This window comes from Myiozetetes cayanensis, unplaced genomic scaffold (assembly GCF_022539395.1).
Source record: "Myiozetetes cayanensis isolate MyiCay16 unplaced genomic scaffold, myiCay2020 scf2-11, whole genome shotgun sequence".
NCBI lineage: Eukaryota > Metazoa > Chordata > Aves > Passeriformes > Tyrannidae > Myiozetetes > Myiozetetes cayanensis.
The window spans coordinates 31,984,959-32,006,453 of NW_026087411.1; the positions used below are offsets into that span (position 1 = coordinate 31,984,959).

Here is a 21,495-nt window from a genome sequence, read left to right on the forward strand (position 1 = left end):
AACACTGTAATCAACACTTTTTCCCATACTGACAATTGATTTATAATCTTTTAAAACACTGCTGAGAACATAACAGAAACACAATTACATTTATACATCATTCTTGAGTACTCTGAATTAAAAAAAAACAAATAGACTTGGGCTGGTTTATCAACCTCTCTTTTCCTGACTAGATGATTGCTTGTGCAGCCAAACACAGCTCACAAGAACGTTCACAGAGACAAGTTTAGAGCAATGTAGTATATATTTTATGCAGGGTTGGAACACTGCTCAACACATTTACTACAGTTTTTATTAGTATTTATATTTAATAGCGCTCAAAGGTTCATTGTGCTGGAAGAAGCACAGTGCAAAAATATCTTCTCTAGTCTAAAGAGCTTATTGTCTTGATAATAAGAATATGCTTTAGGAGGCAGAGAACACATGTGACATGAAAAAACCTGTATCTGTGGGAACACAACTTTGCAACAATTGAGAACTACTTTGATAAAGTTTGCTGCTATGAGAATAACAGCACAAGTGTCCCTTTCAGGGTCTCACTGAATCATTGTCCCATGACACAAGCATTGGACCTCAAGCCTATATCATACTTGGGGTTGCATCTGTAATGCACGTACTCTTAAAACAGGACCTGCCTGACAATCATCTGGATACCATCTGTAACTAAGTCAGCCAGGATTTTATTTCAGAGGACAGCAACAACATAGCTTGGACTGATCATGAAAACCTTAAAATAATAACAAAAATAAAACTAAAACCCCTTCTAATCTATAATTACCTCTGTCATAAATTTCCATGTCTCCTCTTGCAGAAAAAATGAGAGAGTACATTGAAATAGACCTACTTAAAAATGTTTACATGTATGATTTTTACATAAAACTTCCCTCCCTATCCTTAAGGCTAGGAAAAAACGCCTACCACCTTGCTGGGTAAACTTCAAGTGGAATTCAAGATATTCCTGCTAGCTCCTTGAAAATCAGGTATTAGTGACCATTTTATCTGAAATATACAATATTTTTATTATCTTTCCTCTTGGGTCTTATAAAACCATTACCATTTCTTTTCACCTTGTTGTATGTTGCTGCCTAATTCAACATAACCAATGAGGGTAAGAACTTGAATATACAAAATAGGACAGATGTGTTGGAGTTTGCTTTTGGAAATCTATAGAAAGAACATTTCTTCTTTATGTTTCTCCACAAGTTTGGCTACCTGTCCCACTACAGAGAAGTGAACAGTACAGCAAACTCTAGCAGTTACCATACCAGCTGCACTTTTTTCCAAATTCTTAGTGTTCAGCTTATCCCTCAGCTCTTCCAGTGCTATACCTAATATAGTATCTTGACACCACCTGGATAAACTTCTCTTCTATGCACTTAGCTATGTGTGACAGAGAGTGATAATTTATATACTATAACTCTGGATGAAATGTGATGGAAACCACATGATTTACAAAGGAACAGCTTTGCCTCAAAGGAATTTTCAAGTGAAATTCCCAGACTACATGACTTTCTAACCTCAGAGGGAGTGGACTATTAAAAAAGGAAAATGGTATAAGAAAAGAGCACAAAAAACATCTGAAATATTCTCCTACAGCAGTCTACCTTTTGTCCCATCCAACCTTTGAGTGGGACGATATCCCATATAAGCACAAGAGTATCTTATTTAAGGATTGCACTAACACAGAATATTTATTTAGACATTTTCTGATATACTTGATTTCTTTTCAGACAGTTTCTTCCATTTCTTAGTCAGACTAGGTTCTTTCTTTTGTCTTGAGATCTCAAAATATGATTGAAGGCATCTACACAGTTCCAGCCAACCCGAAAAGGAAGATCATAATTGCTTCAATACCATTAAAATTTGTGAGCATAACAAGGAATGAACTTAAATGTTAATAGTTAGTAAACTATAGACATTATTGAAATATCCCTTAATAGAAACACACTGATGCTGCTGTAAAGTTGTCAGGAGGAAAGGAAGTATTACTAACCCACCACTTTCAAAAATCCAGCATAACAAAGACCTGACCGAAGAGAAGACTCTGAAATACCTTGAAGCTAATACAAAGCAAATACTGTAACACTCAACAACCCCCTACTGAATTTTTTGCCCGTAGGTGGTTTGGTCCTCAAATGCTAAACCATGAAACAATTTTACTTGCTTTGATGAGCACTGTCTCTGTTGTTGGAAATAAGTTAGAGGAAGAGACTGTATCCTTTACTGTGAATACAAGAAAAATCTCAATATCTGGGTTTATTTCAAAAAAAAAAACCTCAACAAAATTACACAAATACACAAATTATATACACACAGGCAAAAAGTACATAAAGATTTTGGAGGAAGAGGAAAAATACAGGAGAAATTGATGCATATAATGAAAATAATTGCTCTACTTCCTACACTGTAATAACCAGACATTTTTAAACAACTTTTTTCCCTTTCCAAATTAAAAGTGTACATTTTTATTTATAGGAAAATTAACCTATTCTAATGTGAAAAAATGAAAGCTATCTCCCAGGTGACTTCTACGCAACATATCACTTTTTTGGGTCACTTTTTCTGGAATATACCTCCATGTAGAATTAGCAGAAATTCTTTGTAGAGTTAAAACAGCATTTAAGTTTTAAATCAGCAAAGAAGGTAACTTATTTTAAATAATTTAAATTTGACTTGGATTTTATAGCTCTAATTTTCAAAGAAAGACTAAATCTCATAAAATACATTGCTATTTGATTATATGTGACCATGAAAAATCTGGCACTTTTCCATTCTGTCTAGGAGAATAATTCTACTGTTTTACGTGTATTTAATCAAGGTAAGTAATTATATAGATTAACATAAGTGCATTTATATTTTTAATGTTTAAAATTATTAATGATGCATTTATTAGATAATTTTACACATAGTTTGAATCCACCTTAATTTTAAGGAACGTCAAAAGTCTATATATGGATAAACTTTATTATTTGAATACTAAAAGTATATAGGCATGCTAAAAACAGAAAGTAAAATCCTGCAAAGACACCGATATATTTTATGTTTTTAGAACTATGTCCGTATGTTGCAGAAGATAAAAATGGTGCCTGTTGTTGTAATTCTCAAGCAGTTGTTCAACTTTGAATAACTTAGCTACTGAACTGAAATGCATACATATATAAATATACTTACAATGAAATGTTAGGAGGTACAAAATTCTAGTTACAGGTTAAAGACTTCAACTGGCTGAATGATCTTGAACACCTACTAGATAAACTGGGGTATTTGGATTTTAGAATTATTTTAGAATTAATTTTTTTATATAGCTTATAAACTGTAATTGTGAACTTTAGGGTGAGTTTAATTTGCATATAATCTAAATAGAAATTATGCATGTTTTTACAGATCTGAACTGTATTTCATGTCATTGCTGACGAAAACTGTTATAGGAACAAAGGAGACACATTTGGTGAGACTTGAAGAATCCTCCTCTGGAGCTTTGCCTACTAATAGTGAAGGTTTAGTGGCATTATTTATTGAAGTGGCTGATTTGCGGGTAAATGGGATCTTCCTACAATTCATGAATAAACAGGCATCTTTCTTTCCAAATGATTCAACTATTTTGCAGGAAACATTCACAGATGCTGTCATTATTGCCTCTGTATTCAATCTCTTTGCAGACAAACTGTGATTGCACATCTAGTATTTAAAAATACAACTCCCAATTCACATGCACTCTGTTATTGCTATTTAATATGAGCACCACTACATTTAAGTCCCAGCTAAATACCAGTGAACATTCCTTTCAGAGTCCCCAGTACAGATATTTCTCTTTCTAAATTCATGCACTTTTCAAAGTAAACTTCATTGTGCATGTTCTGATGCCTCAGCATAACTTAATTATAGTGTATTTTAATGCCTCTTTTCCAAGTCATGTCTTCTCAATGAGCTCATAGAATTACTGAGCTGATGCTCTATGCTGAATTACACAAGCCTATCTAGGGATTCCTCAGAATCAAGCCATAAAAAACACAAAGCCTTCACATTTTCAAAAGAAACATACATGTATGTAAGAATAGTGGTTATTTAACAACTTGGGTGGGAAAAAAAAATCCCTTCCAGATTTACTACCTACTTAATTTCAGACTGTGGTAAAAGGCCACCAATCCAAAATGTTTCCTACCACCTGCCAGCCTTCCCAGCTATGCAAATTGCACTGGAATCAACTTGTTCAGGCAGCTGGAAAAGAAATCCGATTCAAGATTAACAGACTTTCTTTTTTCCTTTTTAGTCCTCTATTTCTTGTATATGGACATAAAATATAAGTACAGGAACGAGGAATCATTTGTTCCATTGTACTAACTAGAGAAAAACGTCCGAATAGTCTTTTGTTGTGCAGAAGCATGAACTGATGACACTCTTGAGAAGTGATTTCACCAAACACCTTCATATACACAGAGGAAATACTGGGGGTTATGTAGCAGTACTATAAAATAGCAGTACTATTTACACACGTAAATAAAGCTTTCCAAAGACCAATTCAATAGCAACTTTCAGGTTTTGAGAAAAGTGGAATAATGAAGTTCCATTGGTAAAAAGCCTCTGTGTTAGTGAGACAGAAAAAACGAGTTTAAGCAAAAAGATATTCCACACAGCACCTTGCATGGCTATGCAATAAATTCTCACACTAGGCACCATTACTTATGAAGAACTAATAAATAAAGCATTGATTTTGTAATAGTTGATGTTTGATAATGTGAATGACTTGACCTTTCTCAATGGTAATAAATGGGTATAACTCCACTGACATGAAAGAAGCATTTATTCTGCACTGACTGACAGCCAGTCGCGACCCTTTGCTCTTTCGTATTATACGTGCCAAACACAGGAACTGTTCCTTGGCATACTGTGCTCCTCAATTTGATAGTCCATCTCCATGAAAGTTTGATTCATACTTTCAGTCTGTAGTAATGGCAGGGGAAGCCACCTGCCATCTCAGCAGCCCTGTTGGTTGACTCTGCTCTCACGGGTTCACCCAAATTCACAGAAGCTTTGCCATAACCGAGGTCTTGACAGTGATGCTGCAGCACTGTACAGATGACTCTGCTGTGTCTCAGCTACTCCTATATCTTCTTCTAAGCACGCAGCTTGATATATGGTGAGGTCAGCCACCACACTGCCCTCCAGAGCCACCACTGTGCTCCCAGATTCCAGTAACCCAGATGCTGTAACCAAACTGCTGCTAATCTATCCCACAATCTTTCCTACCAAGAAGACCTTGAAACAGTCTCTCTTAACAAGAACAGTTAGTGTTTGATACCTTCCCACACATTTTTATAGGTCTTCTGGGTGTCAGGTCAGCCTGCTCTCAGAAATTGCAATGTGTTAATGACTCACTGCCACTGAATTTCCTGGGGAAAAAAGCAAGCTAAAACAATTATTTCCTAACTGAATGCTTGTCTGCTCATGTGGAGAGTGTGACTTTGAACACAGTAATCTCCATGGACATTAAAAAAGAACAACCAAACAAAAAACCCCCCCCACACAACAAATAACTCCCTTCAAAACGAAACAGAAATAAAGAAGGAAGATGGGAGCAGTGTAAGATGGTGTTCATTTAAACAAGTACGCTTCACGGCCTACTGCTCTTCTACACATTGACAGGCCAAGACAACCTGAAGAGCTTGATGCCAACTACAGCCAAGCAAACTGCTGCAGAAGGACTAGTTGATCAGCAGAGAACTTTTCGCTACAGAGCACCCTACAAAAGCTGATGGTTGGAGTATCAGCTCTGTAGTGTTTCCTTTTGGCAGCTTCCAGCTGTAAGACTACTTAGGAAGAGAAGTTCACTGTGTTTTGGCTGTGTTAACCATTATAACAGCTCTTCAGACCACCCAGGCCCAGCTGGCCTAATGCAGAAACACTAAGGTGGTGTAAAGCTGTCCTCTCTGCCTTCAGCCTTGTAGGTCATTTGGACACACAGAGCAAGTCCCTTTTTGAATGGTGAGCGATGCCCGTATTTGGTCACAGACATACAAGAATTTGAAACATTCCTATAAAATTAAATTCATTCTTTCATTTCAAGGCATAGCACATTGAATTTATGCTCATCAAAATCATCACAGCTTGGAGCGTTAAGTATTATCTTAAAATTCTAGAACTGAACATACAAGTTTATTAATGTGTTCTGGTCAAAGCCACAATCTTCTGACATTATGTTATTTAAATCTATCTATTCATTTTAAAGAAAACATTTTTACTCAAGAAAAACAGTCTACGAATTCAGAAATGTCAGGGGTCACAGCAAGAATTTTGAACAATGCAAATACAAACAAAACCAGTCTGTAATTTGTTTTTTGAAAGAAACTATTGCTACCATTCATGTAAATAATGGTAACAGAGAATTTTGTTTTCAGGAGCACTGATAATTTTGAAATGGTTAAATTCCACTATCAAAATTGGACCAGGGTTTGGTTTTATTTTAGGTTGAAGTAAACTAAAATGCATTTAAAATTTTCATAAATAAGGTTGAAGAATGTTAAGAAGTGATTTAGTATTAATTTTTAAAAAATCTCTTTTGAAACAATAGATCTCACTTGTATCATTGAGTTTTCTGTGTTACAAATTTGAGGTGATTTTTGATTACATGAAGAAATTCGTCTCAAAAGACAATGAACATTTCAGATTTTTAAAGTCACATAACATGCACTAGAAGAAGAAAACAATGTTTAATTTCACAATTTTTAAGAAAACATGTATAAAAAGGTATAAAAAGTAAATAAGCAACAGCCTCCAGCTAGGACAATCATGATATCCAGAAGGTTCTTATGAAATTTGGACCAAGAATGGGAACTTGTAGAAGCAGGAACTTCTAGTCAAACCACCACTGGTAGCTTCACTGAAATATTTAGAATAAACTTGTGGCTACAAAGTATTGTGGCCCATCTTACCCCTCTGTCTCCAGTGTCTGGTGCCAGAGGACACAAGCAATCTCAACAGCTTGAGACAGTGATTCCAGCCCTAAGCACTGTGGAAAGGGAAATTTCCGAAGGGAGACTTCTGCATTTAGCTCTGAATTTCAGTCTCTGTGTTTATCAAAACCAACTAATTTTGGTTAAATTACTAAGTAATAAATGTGAACAGAAAATATTTGTCTCCTTATGATGTAAAGTGAGCAAGTTGACTTTCAATAACACCCACACACACTTAAGACACTTTGCTGCATTTAAGCAAAGCCAGTCTTCTAGATCACTTATATACTAATTTGCCACAGTACTGGGCAACTTCTTAATTAAAATTACTCATAAAATTAAAATTAAAATTACTCATTAAATGTTATTTAGTAAATATCTGCCTGGATAGATTTTTTCATGCAGTAAGTGCTTTAATATGCACAATAAATCATGTTGCAAATTTAGACTGGAATATATAATTTACGTTATTTATAAAAATTTGACTCATTCTGGTAGTTATATGCTACGCTTCACTAGGAGTGCCATCTGACTGAACGATCTCCAAATTGACTCAATATATGGACATCAGCTTTTATTCTCTTTATGAAAATCAATTACAATCAATTACCCACTAACACAACAGAAAATAGTGTTCCAACTGGTTCCACTATAGGTACATTGTTAATCACTATTAATATCCTCTGTTCTAAGAAACGTATAATATCCAGATTTTTCTGCCTTCGTTACAGTTGATTGTTTCAATAATAACATGATTAGTGAGAACAAGAGGCAAAAGAAATAAAAAACAAGGTTTCATTGCTAATTAATCTATTGCAATATTTTCTAAACTTACAGGAAAAACAGTCGCTTATTCTAAGAAATGACCCATTGATTTCTGTGAGCTAACAGAACAGCAGCAGGAGAAATCAGTCCAACTCATTTTGTGCTTTTGCATGGAATTTACTGGAACACAAGTTTGCAGATCCACACTTCTCAAACACATAATCAATGTCCAAACAGCAACCCAGCCCAGTTTCTGGAGATACATTTATTTCTCAGTATGATCATTATAAAAGAACTTCTTTGAAAGACGATTGTTGACTTAGTAGCTAAGTAACATAAAAAGCATTTCTTAGCAAGCTAAGCTCTTTTATTACTTAAAAGTAGTAAAATAAATATACAACATGCAGAGAAAACAAATTTATTACTGTATTTTAGGGATAAATGTAGGAGGGCAGAATATACCCTCAAAATATATCTTAAAGCTCTTTTCCCTTGGCTTCATCATGATTTAAGTCCCCAGAGCACATGATTATAGAATTTGATCCACCAGCATACAAGCACTAGTTTCTACAAGCTCATATACATTTTATTTTAAGAATATAGGGACTTTCCATGAACTTCCATGCACTTTTTACTTCATTGTAAAATAACAAGTGTCCAGGTATTTTTCCAGTTCTTCAAGATAAGATTTCTAAAGTGCTCTACTGGCAATATGCTAGTTTCCTGAAAAATGATTCCAACCTTTTCACCAGCTGTTTTTTTCATTCTATTTCGGTTTTCCAAGAAAACCATTAGCAGAGTAAGGAAACAGGAGTATAATTCTAAGCAGGGAACCAGAAATTAACACTACATGTGGATTCTGACAAAGAAGTTGCAAGTCTGATAAGCTGTATTTTGGCTCTAATGACAGCCTTAGGGCATCCATGTGTGCACATGTAATAAATCACCCAATTGAAAGGATAATTACTGAGGGGGAAAAGAGCTTTCTTAATAGCAATTACACTAAACTGTTTGAATTAACATACCCACAGATGGGTCTTTGTTGTCCTACTTACACATTAGAGAGAAGAATGTTTCATTGTATTAGTTCACTCACTTGAAAGCAAAGAAATCAGGATCTGGTTATTAATCACACTAATACTTCTTAGTTTATGAAGCCTTTGTAGGCTTTTGACTGCAAAACCAATGTAGAACAAAAGGTTAATTGGCTTTTAGGCCCAATTTTTCAAAGGCAGTGAAAGCTGGACAATATTTAGGTGAAAACAACAATCTCTTTAAGCTGGAGGCATGGATTCAGAAATGTATCCTCATTACTATTTTGTCTGGCAGCCCTGGCCCTTTCTGAGCATGCACACAGCATGTGTATCCTTTCAGTAAAGAATAATCTAATTAAAACGTACACTTGCATATAGACATACTGCTCCACTCCCTTCTAATATAATTGTAAGGATCATTGAAAGAACATGAATACTCCCACGACAGCAGCTTAAACAGTTTTCTCTCAACATCTACTGCTGTAGTTTTACTCCGTGTTAGTAATATGGACAGCTCTTCTTTCATTAGCCCGTCCTCTTTGCTCCTAGAAAAGCATGTCTGCTTCATATAAACTAACAGGACACTTTTGGCTGCCCCCTTGAAAAGCACATGCTATTAACCACTTCAGGACTGAAACGCACCCTGACAGCAGCTTTCACGAATGAAGTTAGCTTTCCTAAAGAACATTCAAACAGAGGTCAAAATCATGACCTGCAGAAAGAAAATTGTAATCTTGTTACTTACTTCAACAGTACTAAATTCCATCGTGGCTTTGTTTCATGGGTATTTCTTCTCCCAGTTCCTTCCTTTTTTGTACCTCCTTTTGGAGTGTGTTGGTGAGCAAATTACAGAGAAGCCATTCAGCCATTCAAGCCTTGATAAGGCAATAGGGGGAACATCCAACAGCCACCACCTCTGCCCTCTCCAGAAAGTTAAGAGATTGCCCCCATCCTCAATTCAACAGTCTACTTCCTGGTGAGACAATCCTACTCCCATTTGATGATTAAGCTCTAGATTAGAAATTTCTATGTATCAATTACAAGTTATATTTAGAGTTTACAGCTTGCTCTCTTCTGGGATAATGACAGCAGTATAAAACAAACTATTTTAAAGCCTCATATTTCTTGCAGTGTTAGTTATGTGGTACAAAAATGTGTCAGTGGAAAATCTATCAAAATCCAGTGCAAAAAGCAATGACTAGCCTACTAGGTATGGATCTATTTCTGTACACTACCATGGCAGTACTTAGTTCCCTCGAATGCTCCTACCCAGAGACATATGTTCTCCCTCCCTTATCAGCCTGTCAGTGCCCAATGAAACAATTTCCTGGCCTACTACAGGCAACCTTCAACAAGTAGCAGACCATTTTTAACCACCTGTAGACCCTGACTATCTTAGTTTCCATGGAATAAGATTTGCCAACACCTAGGTACAATCTCTTGAAACAAACTGAATGCCCTATGTGCCTTCAAATGCCTGCTGGGTTGCTGCTCTCTAGGAAACTATTGTGAGGAGTTTGTGCCCAACTACTGAAGATACTAAAAGCTCCTTTTCCTCCTGGATCATGTTCAGAGAGATGCCATGATGGCATCTTCTAGAGACTTCCTGTGCTCAAAGTTAGAAAACCTCTCTTTTGCAGACTCCAAAAAACCTCATGAATAATATGCAGAATGAGACAATCTCCATTAAAATAGCTGGAAACATCTTGCTGAAATATACATACCACCTGCGTGTTTAATTTGAGGCATGAAAAGGTGGCCCATTTATGACTCATACTCACCTCCTTCACCTTTTCACTTTTCAGTTCTCATTAGTAAGTTACCATCAACATGTCCCCACTCCTTTTATTTATTAAGAGGACTCTAGTTTTTCACTGCAGAGCAGGGAGCAAGCTCCTGAGATGCAATTGGCAGCTCTCCTCCATTTAGTTTTTACTATTTTGACCCATCCCAGTTTTCTCTTGGAGTCTTCCAAATGCTCCTACCCTGCTGGTAAACCACTAGATAGATGCCAGAGCAGCAGATGGGCTCAGGTGTCTATACTTGCAGATAGCAGCTCACATCTCCCTCAGCAGTGAAACAGCATGACATCTGTGTTTAATGCTCTATGAACTTCATTACTTTGGTTGGTAAATAATTTCTTTATGCAACTGGCTATTTTACATTCTGTCATCAGAATGCTAAGTGAAAGTTTTCAGTTAAATAAGATTAAGTTTATGTCTCAAATGCCTACAAATATCCTTTAACATCATTTACTCTTTCATTTTATCCTGCTCTCCACCGCTACTCCTCTCTGTTGGGACCTCTTTTGCCCTTGCTGGATCAACAATGACTAACAAACCTGACCACAGCAGTATCAGTCTCCCTTGAGCTCAGTTTTCCCTTATTTCCCAAATCTCTCTCCAGAGTACCACTGCAAGACTGCTCACATCTTCTCAGAGCTCCTTCTTGTTTGCTCATGCTGTGCCAATCAAGTCAGACAAGCAATTAAGGTTTTTCCTGCATCCTCATCTGGCACCTCTGTCCAGTGCTCAAAGACACACAGCAAGAACGATCATATCTCTATGGGTATCTCTTCACCTTCATCAGATAGAGTTGCCATAGGCCAGGAGAATGTAACTGTCCCAAGCCTTTCTTTGTAGCTTCATGATCCTGCAGATCCCACAACCCTGTATGTTTTGATAACTACTATGGTTACCACCAAGAGATAATACAGTCTAATCTTGGAGTAACACAACTTACACAGTATCTAACTCCATACATCCTCACCTGCACTATGCACATTCTGGAAGTATGTGGGTCACTGCTTTACATGGCAGCCAGGTACACATATTTTTCATCTCCACTGGCCAGGGACATTGTCTGGCATTTCTCAGTACTGTTGTGTCTAACTTCTAAGTCCAAAAGAATTTTTCTCTGATTACTCTAAACCTCTGTGATTATAAAAATTATTCTATATTGCTGGTTTCATCTGACTTAACTAAGTCTACAGATTCAGTGTTTAGCAAAAAACCTGACAGAACAATGTCTTTATACTGAAGAGCAAAGTAAACAGATCCTTATGAAATCATCTATATACATCATCAAAGAAAATGAGACTATAAGTAAAAGTTCTAAAAGTTTTTTGCCCTGAAGGCAAAAAAACACCCTATAGAGTTGCCAATATTTGGAAAGAGTTAAAAGTAGCCTCAACAATTTTTCTCAAATACAAATCAATGAACTAGATTCATTCATCTAAGTCATAAATATCAAAGAATCTGTCACAGAAAACAAGTACACAGACACAATCAGTTGTGGGCACTATCATACCTTGACAAAATGTAGCATTGATCCTCTTGTAGCCTTGGGGGCATTCCATCATAGGATTGTATCCGTGGTAAGCTGAAGAAAAGAATTGTATCAATTAAATAATGCTAATTTATATAATTATTTCCAGAGCCTGACATCCAATTCATCATATAATTATTTTAAAAAATCAAGTTTTTTTGATGCATGGTTAAGCATAAAAGATTAAGAACTTAAAATTAAAGGCTGTACAGGTAACCTTAATTCCATCTCTTTCCATATGTGTACCACTTGAGATCTCAGTTAGAAAGCAAAATTGTTGGGTATCAATTCTCCTGCCATGCTGAATTAAAAAAATACCTGAAATCCAGAGGAAATAGATACAAATAAACTTTTGAAATAAGGGGCAGGAGGAAAGAAGAAAAAGACACATCTGTGATTTACCTAACAAAGTTGCTGAATTTTAGAAGACTGAACTTCACATACTGGCTGATCAGTGCAAACTGTCACAGATATAATACTGCAAAATAAAGACTGAATTCAATTTTCCCAAAACAGAAAGTGTTCAGTTAATCAGTTTTTTATTTCTCTTTACTGTTTTTTTGTTCCCTTAAGGTTGCTTTTGAGACTGCAGAAAACTGTGTATTGATTCTTAAACACAATAAATAAGAGCAGTAACTTCTTTGTATGGTTATGCACTAAAATCTAACTTCTTGACAAAGTCCAGTAAATCGTTAAACATACAGGACTAAACTTTTGGCACTATGATCACATAGATGCCTTTGATAAGAGTCAAGAGAGTTTTTCATAATTTGCTACAACAGAGATATCTTATATTTTGTCACATCTTTCGGTTTCCTTAAAAGTGTTCTGAATGTTCAGCAGGCATAAAAAAAAGAACCTAAACCAAACCAACCAAACAAAAAACAACCCCAACAAAAAACAGATGCAGTACTTTCCATCTTTACTGTATATAAGACAGAAAAACCGAGTAACACACTGTCATTGATTGGCTTCACACCATGGAATGCCTGAATTGCACATTTATCCCTGCAGCTTATTTTAAAACTGGTATCTGGTTGACTGTAACAGTGGGGGGAAAAGAAAAAAAAAACAAAAAAAGGAAGAAGAAAAAACCTAATAATTATTTTCATTACTTCTAGAGATTTTCCCATTATTTGAAAAATTTTAAGTCATGATACTGAGTAGCAGTTTTTGGAGTGAGATAGTTTTATTTCAAATTGCTGTGACTTACTGAAAATAATTGCTTAATTACAACATTAGGATTCTCCTTAGATATTGCATAAATTACAAAATGGTTAAACACAAAAATAGTACAGGCTAAAACACAGCAATAATAATATTATTAGAGTTTTGAACACATACTTTTCCAGCTTTACATTGACTACAACCATTTTAACTTAACCCAAAATTTGGGTTAAGTGGCAGCTACAATCTTTTCACAATGTTAACATTAAAAACAGTTGAATTTTAAGGTGAGATTTACAAAAGCACAATGATCTGGTCCCAAAAAATATCAATGAAACTCCTAATAGTCATGTTGGCAGAGTCAGACTTGTAATTGCACTCATTACTCTGATCAGTCCTAACTGATCTGTATTTGCCATTACAGATCTGATTCAATTCATACTAAACCCAAGAGAGTCTCTGTAACTTTTTGTGGGCAAGAACGATACCCTGCAGTGCAGTCTGATGAACAAAAACAGAGGAAGAGCAGAACTCTTCCAGTTGTAGATGGAGACCAGCCCATAAGCTATGCCAGGCCTTTTCCAGTGCTACAGCACATTTTCCCTTCCAGGGTGACTCAGCTGCTCTAGAAAGTGCAGTGGTGGAGTGAGGTCAGAGATTTTTAACCTCTCCCTCCCTCCCTCCTCATCCTCCTACTCCCACACCGAACAGGAAATGGCAGCTTATTAGCAGCTGTTTTCTTCCTTCTACAAAAAGCAGAAACATAAGTGGGTCACAGTAGAGTAAGGAGCTTGTTCAGTGATGCCTAGTGATCCATGTGGGAGCTGGATGGAGTCCTACATCGCTTACCCTTTACTCACTTAGAGTTTGTAATTATTAACTGTTAACAAGAAGCCTGACCAATCATAACATTCCCCATGTAACACAGAAATGCACTTTATCTTAAACGTTGTCTTCTGTAGAAGCCCTCAAAAATGGAGATCTGTTCCAAAATTTCTTCTTTTGGTTTTCAGTAAAACTGAATAACCCATAAACTTACAGACATGGGAGCTGTCTCAGGCCAAGGCACTTAACTTTGCAATAGGACAGAAGCCCTGACTGAGAAGTAACCCAAAATGGCTGTAACCCAAAATGTTGAAGTACATCTCTAGAAAGTGACAGAGACCTACTTAAGACCATGGGAACAAGACACACACATAAGCTCACGCATGTCCTTAAGTAGCTGATTGAAGTGAGAAGAAAAGTGCCTGCTAGTGAGACTGAAGTATATGCTTAAATGTTTTGCTGAAGTGTGTTACACAAAAGATTGCAACCTGACTACATATTATTATAAAAACAGGTCAACCTTAAACTAAGTTTATGAAGCATAAAACCATAAAAGCAAAAGGAAGTCTGTTTGCTTCCAAGAAGGAATAAAAAGGGTAATACCAATTTAGTGAAGTATCAGAACAGGTCAAAACTATATGGGACTACTGTGGGACTAACTTTGCCTGTTGAGGCACCACCACAGATATCACTTAACTAACAACTTCCTAATGATTTACTTGACTGGCAAGCTTTTTCATCCAATATCATATAAATTTATACATGTAAATATATATGCATACCCTTTCTACCACTGAGCCATTCTCATTGTTGTAAAAGTAAAAATACTTGATGAACATAAATCCTTCAGCATCCACTCCATACTTCCATTAAGTCTTATAATAAATATACATTTATCTTTGAAAATTGTTTACTCTACAGAAACATAACACTTTGATACTGGCATGAGGCTTAGTTTGACACCTATGCCCTGAGGACACTTAGGCACAGATCCAAAACAGATTTGGAGGTTTCAGTTGTGTGCCTAAATTCAAACTGAACATTTATAAAATTCTAAGATGCTGTAAGGTCACTTAAACACCCTCAAAATTCCAAATTTATCACCTACAGTTCTTAGAAATCTGAAAATTCATCATTTGCACCCATGCAGAATTGCCATAAGACACGGAACGATTGAATAGCATCACGCAGAGAACCATTCCTAAATCAAAGCTGGTCTAGAAAAAACACCTACACTGCTACCAAAGCTCCCTAACAGATTTAATGAATATTCCTGAAGCATACATCTACCAAATTATGTTCTTGATATAATGACGCTGTATTTTAATCTGGAGAAAACAGACAGTGCACCCTTCTCCCTTCTTAAAACACTAATGTATGTGAGAACTCCCACCTAGAAAGACGAGAAATGTATCCGATTACGTCTAGGAGAAACAAACCCTTACTTTCCAGGAATGCTTTAATCAGAAGTAAAGGATTATTCCAAGTGGCAACATTCTCTGTCTCCTCTTGAGATCATACAGTTACATTCAAAAAAACAATTCCAAATTGAGCCAGAAAGCAGGAGTGAGCATGACTCATACCGTAAGTAATTAAGGACTCTGGGAAAGAGACTGAGTTACTAGTCCTGTTCCAAGAATTGTTTCTACATTTTATGGGTTAGGGCATCTCCTCATAGGTATAAAATGTAGATTAGAAATTATTCTGGCAGATAAAGGAACTCTGAAGTGTCCCATCTTGAGCAAGCATGCTGGCCATTAAGCTTTTATAACAAAAAGACATTGCTCATCTCATTAGCATTTAAAAAAAAGTATTCTTACTCAGTGCTTTGAACAAAGGGTGCTGGACTTCCTTTCAGGAGAGGTTTTTAGGTTGAGTTCAGGCACGTCTCTGTAGCCATCTAGGAAGCATCTGTACATCAGGATTTCAGACGTGGTTTGCCCCAGTGTTTCCTTGATTGCTTGCTTTTAACACTACCCCAGATGTGTTGGTATTAAACATCTGCCTGACCAACACATCCACTGTGGATTCCAGGCTGAGACAACCAGTGTTTTACCTGAACAATGAAGAACTAACAAGTGGACTTCACTTCAAACCAGGAACCAAAACTACTGTATGAGTAGTTCCAAACAGTTTTTGGTTGAATCACATTTCAGGCTTTTGTGATTTTTCTCATGGCACACTTATATCCAACTAAGCAATATTCCACATGCCCATATCCTTCCAATCAACAAGACTTTCAGTTGTAGTGAAATTGTTACTTATTTGAAAAAAACTATAAAATCAGGACACATTTAATAATTCATACACCAATATAGAGAATCACAGAATATCCTGAGTTAAAGGGACTCATCAGGATCATCGAGTCCAGCTCCTGGCCCTATACAGGACACCCCAGAATAACACCACGTGCCTCAGAGTGTTGTCCAAATGCTTTGTGAACTTAGACAGGCTTGGAGCTGACTTCCCTGGGGAGATTGTTCCAGTTCTCAACCACTCTGTGGGAGAAAAATCTTTTTCCTGATATCCAACCTAAACCTCTCCTGACTAAGTTTCATGCCATTTCCTCAAGGCCTGTCACTGATCACGGTAGTGAAGAGATCTGTACCTCCCCTCATGAGAAGTTCTAGAATACAAGTGGTCTTCTTTAATTCCCCTCTTCTCCAGGTTGAACAAAACAAGTGTTCTCAGCCACTCCTCATAAGGTTTCCCCTCCAGACCCTTCATCCTTGTGGCCCTCCTTTGGACACTCTCTAATAGCTTAATGTCAATTTTTATACTGTGGTCCACTTGATTGGTCTTGGGAATCCAGAGAGGTCCCAGATGACTGGAAGCTGGTAAATGTTGTCCCAGTTTTCAAGAAGGAAGACCCCAGAAACTACAGGCCTGTCAGTCTCACTTCAGAGTCTGGTAAAATCATGGAAAATATTTTTCTGGGAAATACTGAAAAACACCTGGAGGACAACGCAGTCATCGGTCACAGCCAGTACAGCTTCATGAGGGGGAAGTCCTGGGATCATCAAGTCCAACTCGTGGCCCTGAACAGGACAGCTCCAAGAATCACACCATGTGCCTGAGAGCATTGTCCAAATGCTTCCTGAACTCTGGAAAGCTTGATGCCATGACCGCTTTCCTGAGGAGCCTGTTCCAGAGCCCAACCACCCTCTGGGTGAAAAACCTTATTCTAATATCCAACCTAAACCTCACCTGACACATCTTCACGCCGTTCCCTCAGGTTCTATCACTGGTCACCAGAGAGAAGAAATCAGTGCCCGCCCCTCCTCTTCCCCTTGTGAAGAAGTTGTAGACTGCGATGAGGTCTCTGCTCATTCTCTTCTCCAGGCTGAACAGACCAAGTGCCCTCAGCCACTCCTCATATGGCTTCCCCTCAAGGTCCTTCATCATCTTCATTGTCGTCCTTTGGACACTCTCAATTGCTTCATATCTTTCTTGTATTGCAGTGCCCAAAACTGCACACAATATTCAAGGTGAGGCTGCCCCAGTGCAGAGCAGAGCAGAGCAATCCCCTCCCTCGATCGGCTGGTGATGCTTTGCCTGATGCCCCCCAGGACACGGTTGGCCCTCCTGGCTGCCAGGGCACTGCTGACTCATTCAACTTGCCACAGACCAGGACCCCCCAGGTCCCTTTCCATGGCATTGCCTTCCAGCATCTCATTTTCCAGTCTGTCTGTACATCCAGGGCTGCCCCATCCCAGGTGCAGAATCCAGCACTTTTCTTTGTTAAACTTCCTACAGTTGGCATGCATGCCTCTGTTAGAAACTGTATTTACATAATACAGGAATAAAAATTCAGGTACCTGAGTCTTATTAAATACGACCCCAAGGAGGCTCTCTCTCTGAAGCACATTAGAAAATAAACATACTCCAATGAATGAAAATTATATGCTCCATAAACTAGTAGATCAGACTGAGTCAGTATAAATTTATGTCAGTCTCTTATGGAAGGAGGAGTCAGAGAAATAGAAGCAAAAGCAGGTTTTCTGCTGGAATTGTATTTACATTTACATTGAGACTTGCTGACAAAAACATGCTTCCAAAAAGATCAAACACTGAACATGTTTCCAACATTGCTATCTGTACAAACAACAGAAGACCTAGATAAGAATGACTGCAATCTCCTGCCCTATTTTTGGCCCACTAAATGCAGGTCCACTCCATCTGCAAAACTGAGATTACATTACCTTTACCCATCTTTCATTTAATGATGAAGATACAACATGACACAGGAGTACCGTTATTCCTGTGCAACGATAATATAATTCACAGAAAGTTTAAGAGAGTATCTTCACCTATCATGCAAAAAATTTGAAATTTCTTTCTCCTTATAATATGATGTCAAATTGTAGTTAGTAAAATGGTGAAAGAAGTCTTTGTCATTGTCTAATTGTTGGGGAAGATATTTCAAAAGCAGAGGAAAAAAAAATAACTGACAATTTAGAGCCTGAAAGACCTTGGCTCCAAACTTGAAAGTTCATCTGCAGTCCCAAGACGTCACTGCGTTCTCTCCAAGCAGTAACTGGCGCCTCTATAATTTAAGATTTCTGTGCAAACTTAAAAAAAAATAAGTCCAGCTGGAAAAGGCAAGATGATTCAATGTGATTATTCTTCCTGCACTGGGAAAACACAACAGTCCACCACTGACTTAAAGGAGGAGGAAGGGGAGAATAAACCCAACGATGTCAACTTTGCTGGCTACACTGAGTGCCTGTATAATGTAACCCTGCTGGCATGCAGGGGAATTCCAGTTTCTACAACCTGTTCCTAATCAAATCATAGCACATTCTTTCTAGTAGGTTCCTTTTGTTGCTTTTTTTTCCTTAAAAAAAAACCCAAAAAACCCAACTACTTAAGGGGGAAAAAAGGCATAAGCTGATCCAGAGAATAACAACAAAATAGCACTTACATGGCTTCTTTGGACATTTCTGGCATTTGTTAAAACCCCAGGAAGTACCCACGGTTCCACAGCAGTCTTCTTGCTTGGAAAGGCCAGGAAGTGCTTTGCCACACTGGAATAGTCAGGTAAAGAATACTCTGGTTAGTGATACTATAAAATGCTCACTTCTAGTACAATGTTTTCTCAGTCCTCTTGGATGAACCTCTTGCTGAGACACTGAAGATTCACTGGAGCTCTCAGCTGAGCTTAAATGGTGCCTTTGCATTGCAAAGCCTCTCTATACAGGCATGAGTCAGTTAGGTGACATTATTATCTTCCCCTGTAGCAACTTGAAAAGAAGGAGAAAGAAACAGAAGGAAACAATATGCCACAAGAATGGGTGAGTATATTTCTAAAGGTAGTAACTCACCACTATTCCCTACCTTTTTCCTCATCAAAACATCCTTGTCCACCTTTTCAGAAGCTATATAAATTATCTCAAACACCTAATTACTCTCTTAGAGAAAGACAAAAAGTATGACTCTGGTTTTTATGTTATTTCCTACTAAATAGCCTCAATTTACTGTCAACTTATGTTTAATGTTTATGATCAGTTACTGGAAACTGCCAAATTTAACAATTCTGCTGCTCAAAAACTGAAGATAACACATGTAAGATGACTAAAGTTGAAATTAGTGATGCCTGTGTTATTCCAAAGAACTCTCTCCCTCCCCATACAAATATTCAAATTAATCATGAAATAATTTCTGAGGTCAATTGTCATTCCCCCATCAATAATATACTTAGTATGCTTTTTATTATTAAGAATACTAATTTTTAGAAGCTTACAAGGTACTAGTTATGTTCTTGACTTTTGTAATTTTCTTCTGTTTCTCATGGTAAAGAAAGCATAAATGTATTTCAGATGCAGATGTTAAAAAACCCAAAACATCAAAATCTGCCAATGATGTATAAAAGGGAATGAACAATGCACAGGAGAAGTTCACAACAGCTGCCCTTAGTAATACTTTCAAAGCAAATGCTGATATAAATAAGCACTGCAGCATACAATTCAAATGGGCCAAAGTGTGAATCCTCAGTATGGAGTGAATAGACTTTCTAACTCTTCTTTCTGACAGCATATAAACCTCTGACTCAAATGCTCACTGCCGCTTAGCTTTCAGCTCAAGACAGCTGCCTCATCCTATGCCACAGGCTGTGGCCTTGCAGTTGCTTTCACTTCACCTGGTAACCCAGTCACTCCGCAGTGCAGATCATGTTGAATGCACAGGCACTGACAGCTTCCTCCAACTTTCCCAAAATTTTTCCAGTGTCCTCTTGATCATATGGACACACATGAGCCAATGATGTTTCTGAAGCAGAGCTACTCTCTGTAGCTTCATAGTGTGACTAGTAACAAGATAGCAAGCTACCCCACATCAGGGTTCTGACTCAGCAGAGGGCCCCCTCTGCGTGGGGAGGGCCAGCAAGGCATCATCCCAGACACCTTCTCTATCCTTTTCTCACAGATACTCCCCCCCAGGCGCCTCCTGAACTATCTCCGCAACAAAGCAGCTCCAGTACACTCTTTTAACATCAAACTGCAATGTGCAGCCTGCAGCAGCTCAGCACTTACTGAACGTGCAGCTTAGACATCTGTCAAGGGACAAGCGAGAAGCTGGAAGCATCCTCCATTCCAGTGACAGCCACACATGTCAAAGTTTTTGGCACTAGGGCACCTTAGCACAGTTATGGTGTGCCTACTCACACCACCCATATACAGGGTACCAGCACTTGTGCTCTGAGTCTCGGTTTAGGGTGACACATGAAAAGTAAAAAGAACGGAGTGGCCAAAAGGATTCAAAAAGACTGCTCAGTTATTGTGCAACTTTATGAGTCTGTTTTCAATTGCTGTCTGCAGAGGGTCTGGTGACAAATTATCCTATGTTGCAAGGGGTGCAACATAGGAAATACCATCCTCACTTTGGCTGTGTTAAAGCAGCAAAGTATCTAAGCAAGTCTCACCTTTCAGATACTGGCCCAGGCTTATGTTATGTGAACACATCTTTCAGCTGTCTTGCGCTAGACTGGCCATTCCTGACCAGTCAGAGTCTGCTGAGTTGCTTCCAGAAGCAACCCTCAGCCTGGTACTTCACAAAGATCACCAAGATGCACAAATGGGGAATTCTGCACAACCCTCTCTGCTGTAGCAGCTTGGCTGTTTCCAAAACTGGAACTAGCTCTTTCAACTGCCCCTAGCTAGATGACATACAGATTGTGCTGCAGTTCCCAGAAGCTTAAAAATCTTTCAGCTGGAGAATACTCAAAATGCCTCCTCCAAGTGGCTACACTAAAACCTTAGAGAATTCATGTTACATCCTTAAGCAATGTTGGTTTTCTCAACTTGTGTCCCAGGTGAGCACGCTCCAGGAAGGACCACTTTACACTATAACCACAGCTATTCGGTTTTACTTTGTAATTACAGATGCTCAACTTTTTTCCTAGAACTGAGACTGCTTTTTCAAGGACAAAG

General features: G+C 37.8%; 1 protein-coding gene across 10 annotated transcripts in view; it reads right to left on the reverse strand.

Moving 5' to 3' along the window:
- Window positions 1-21,495, reverse strand: part of LTBP1 (latent transforming growth factor beta binding protein 1) — a 188,647-nt gene that overhangs the window by 70,746 nt on the left and 96,406 nt on the right. For all 10 annotated transcript variants that reach the window (XM_050315045.1, XM_050315039.1, XM_050315040.1 and 7 more), the window contains 2 exons: window positions 18,993-19,095; window positions 12,059-12,130 (listed from right to left, as the gene is read on the reverse strand). In XM_050315045.1, the coding sequence (XP_050171002.1) occupies window positions 12,059-12,130; window positions 18,993-19,095 (175 nt within the window). The remainder of the gene's footprint in view (window positions 1-12,058; window positions 12,131-18,992; window positions 19,096-21,495) is intronic.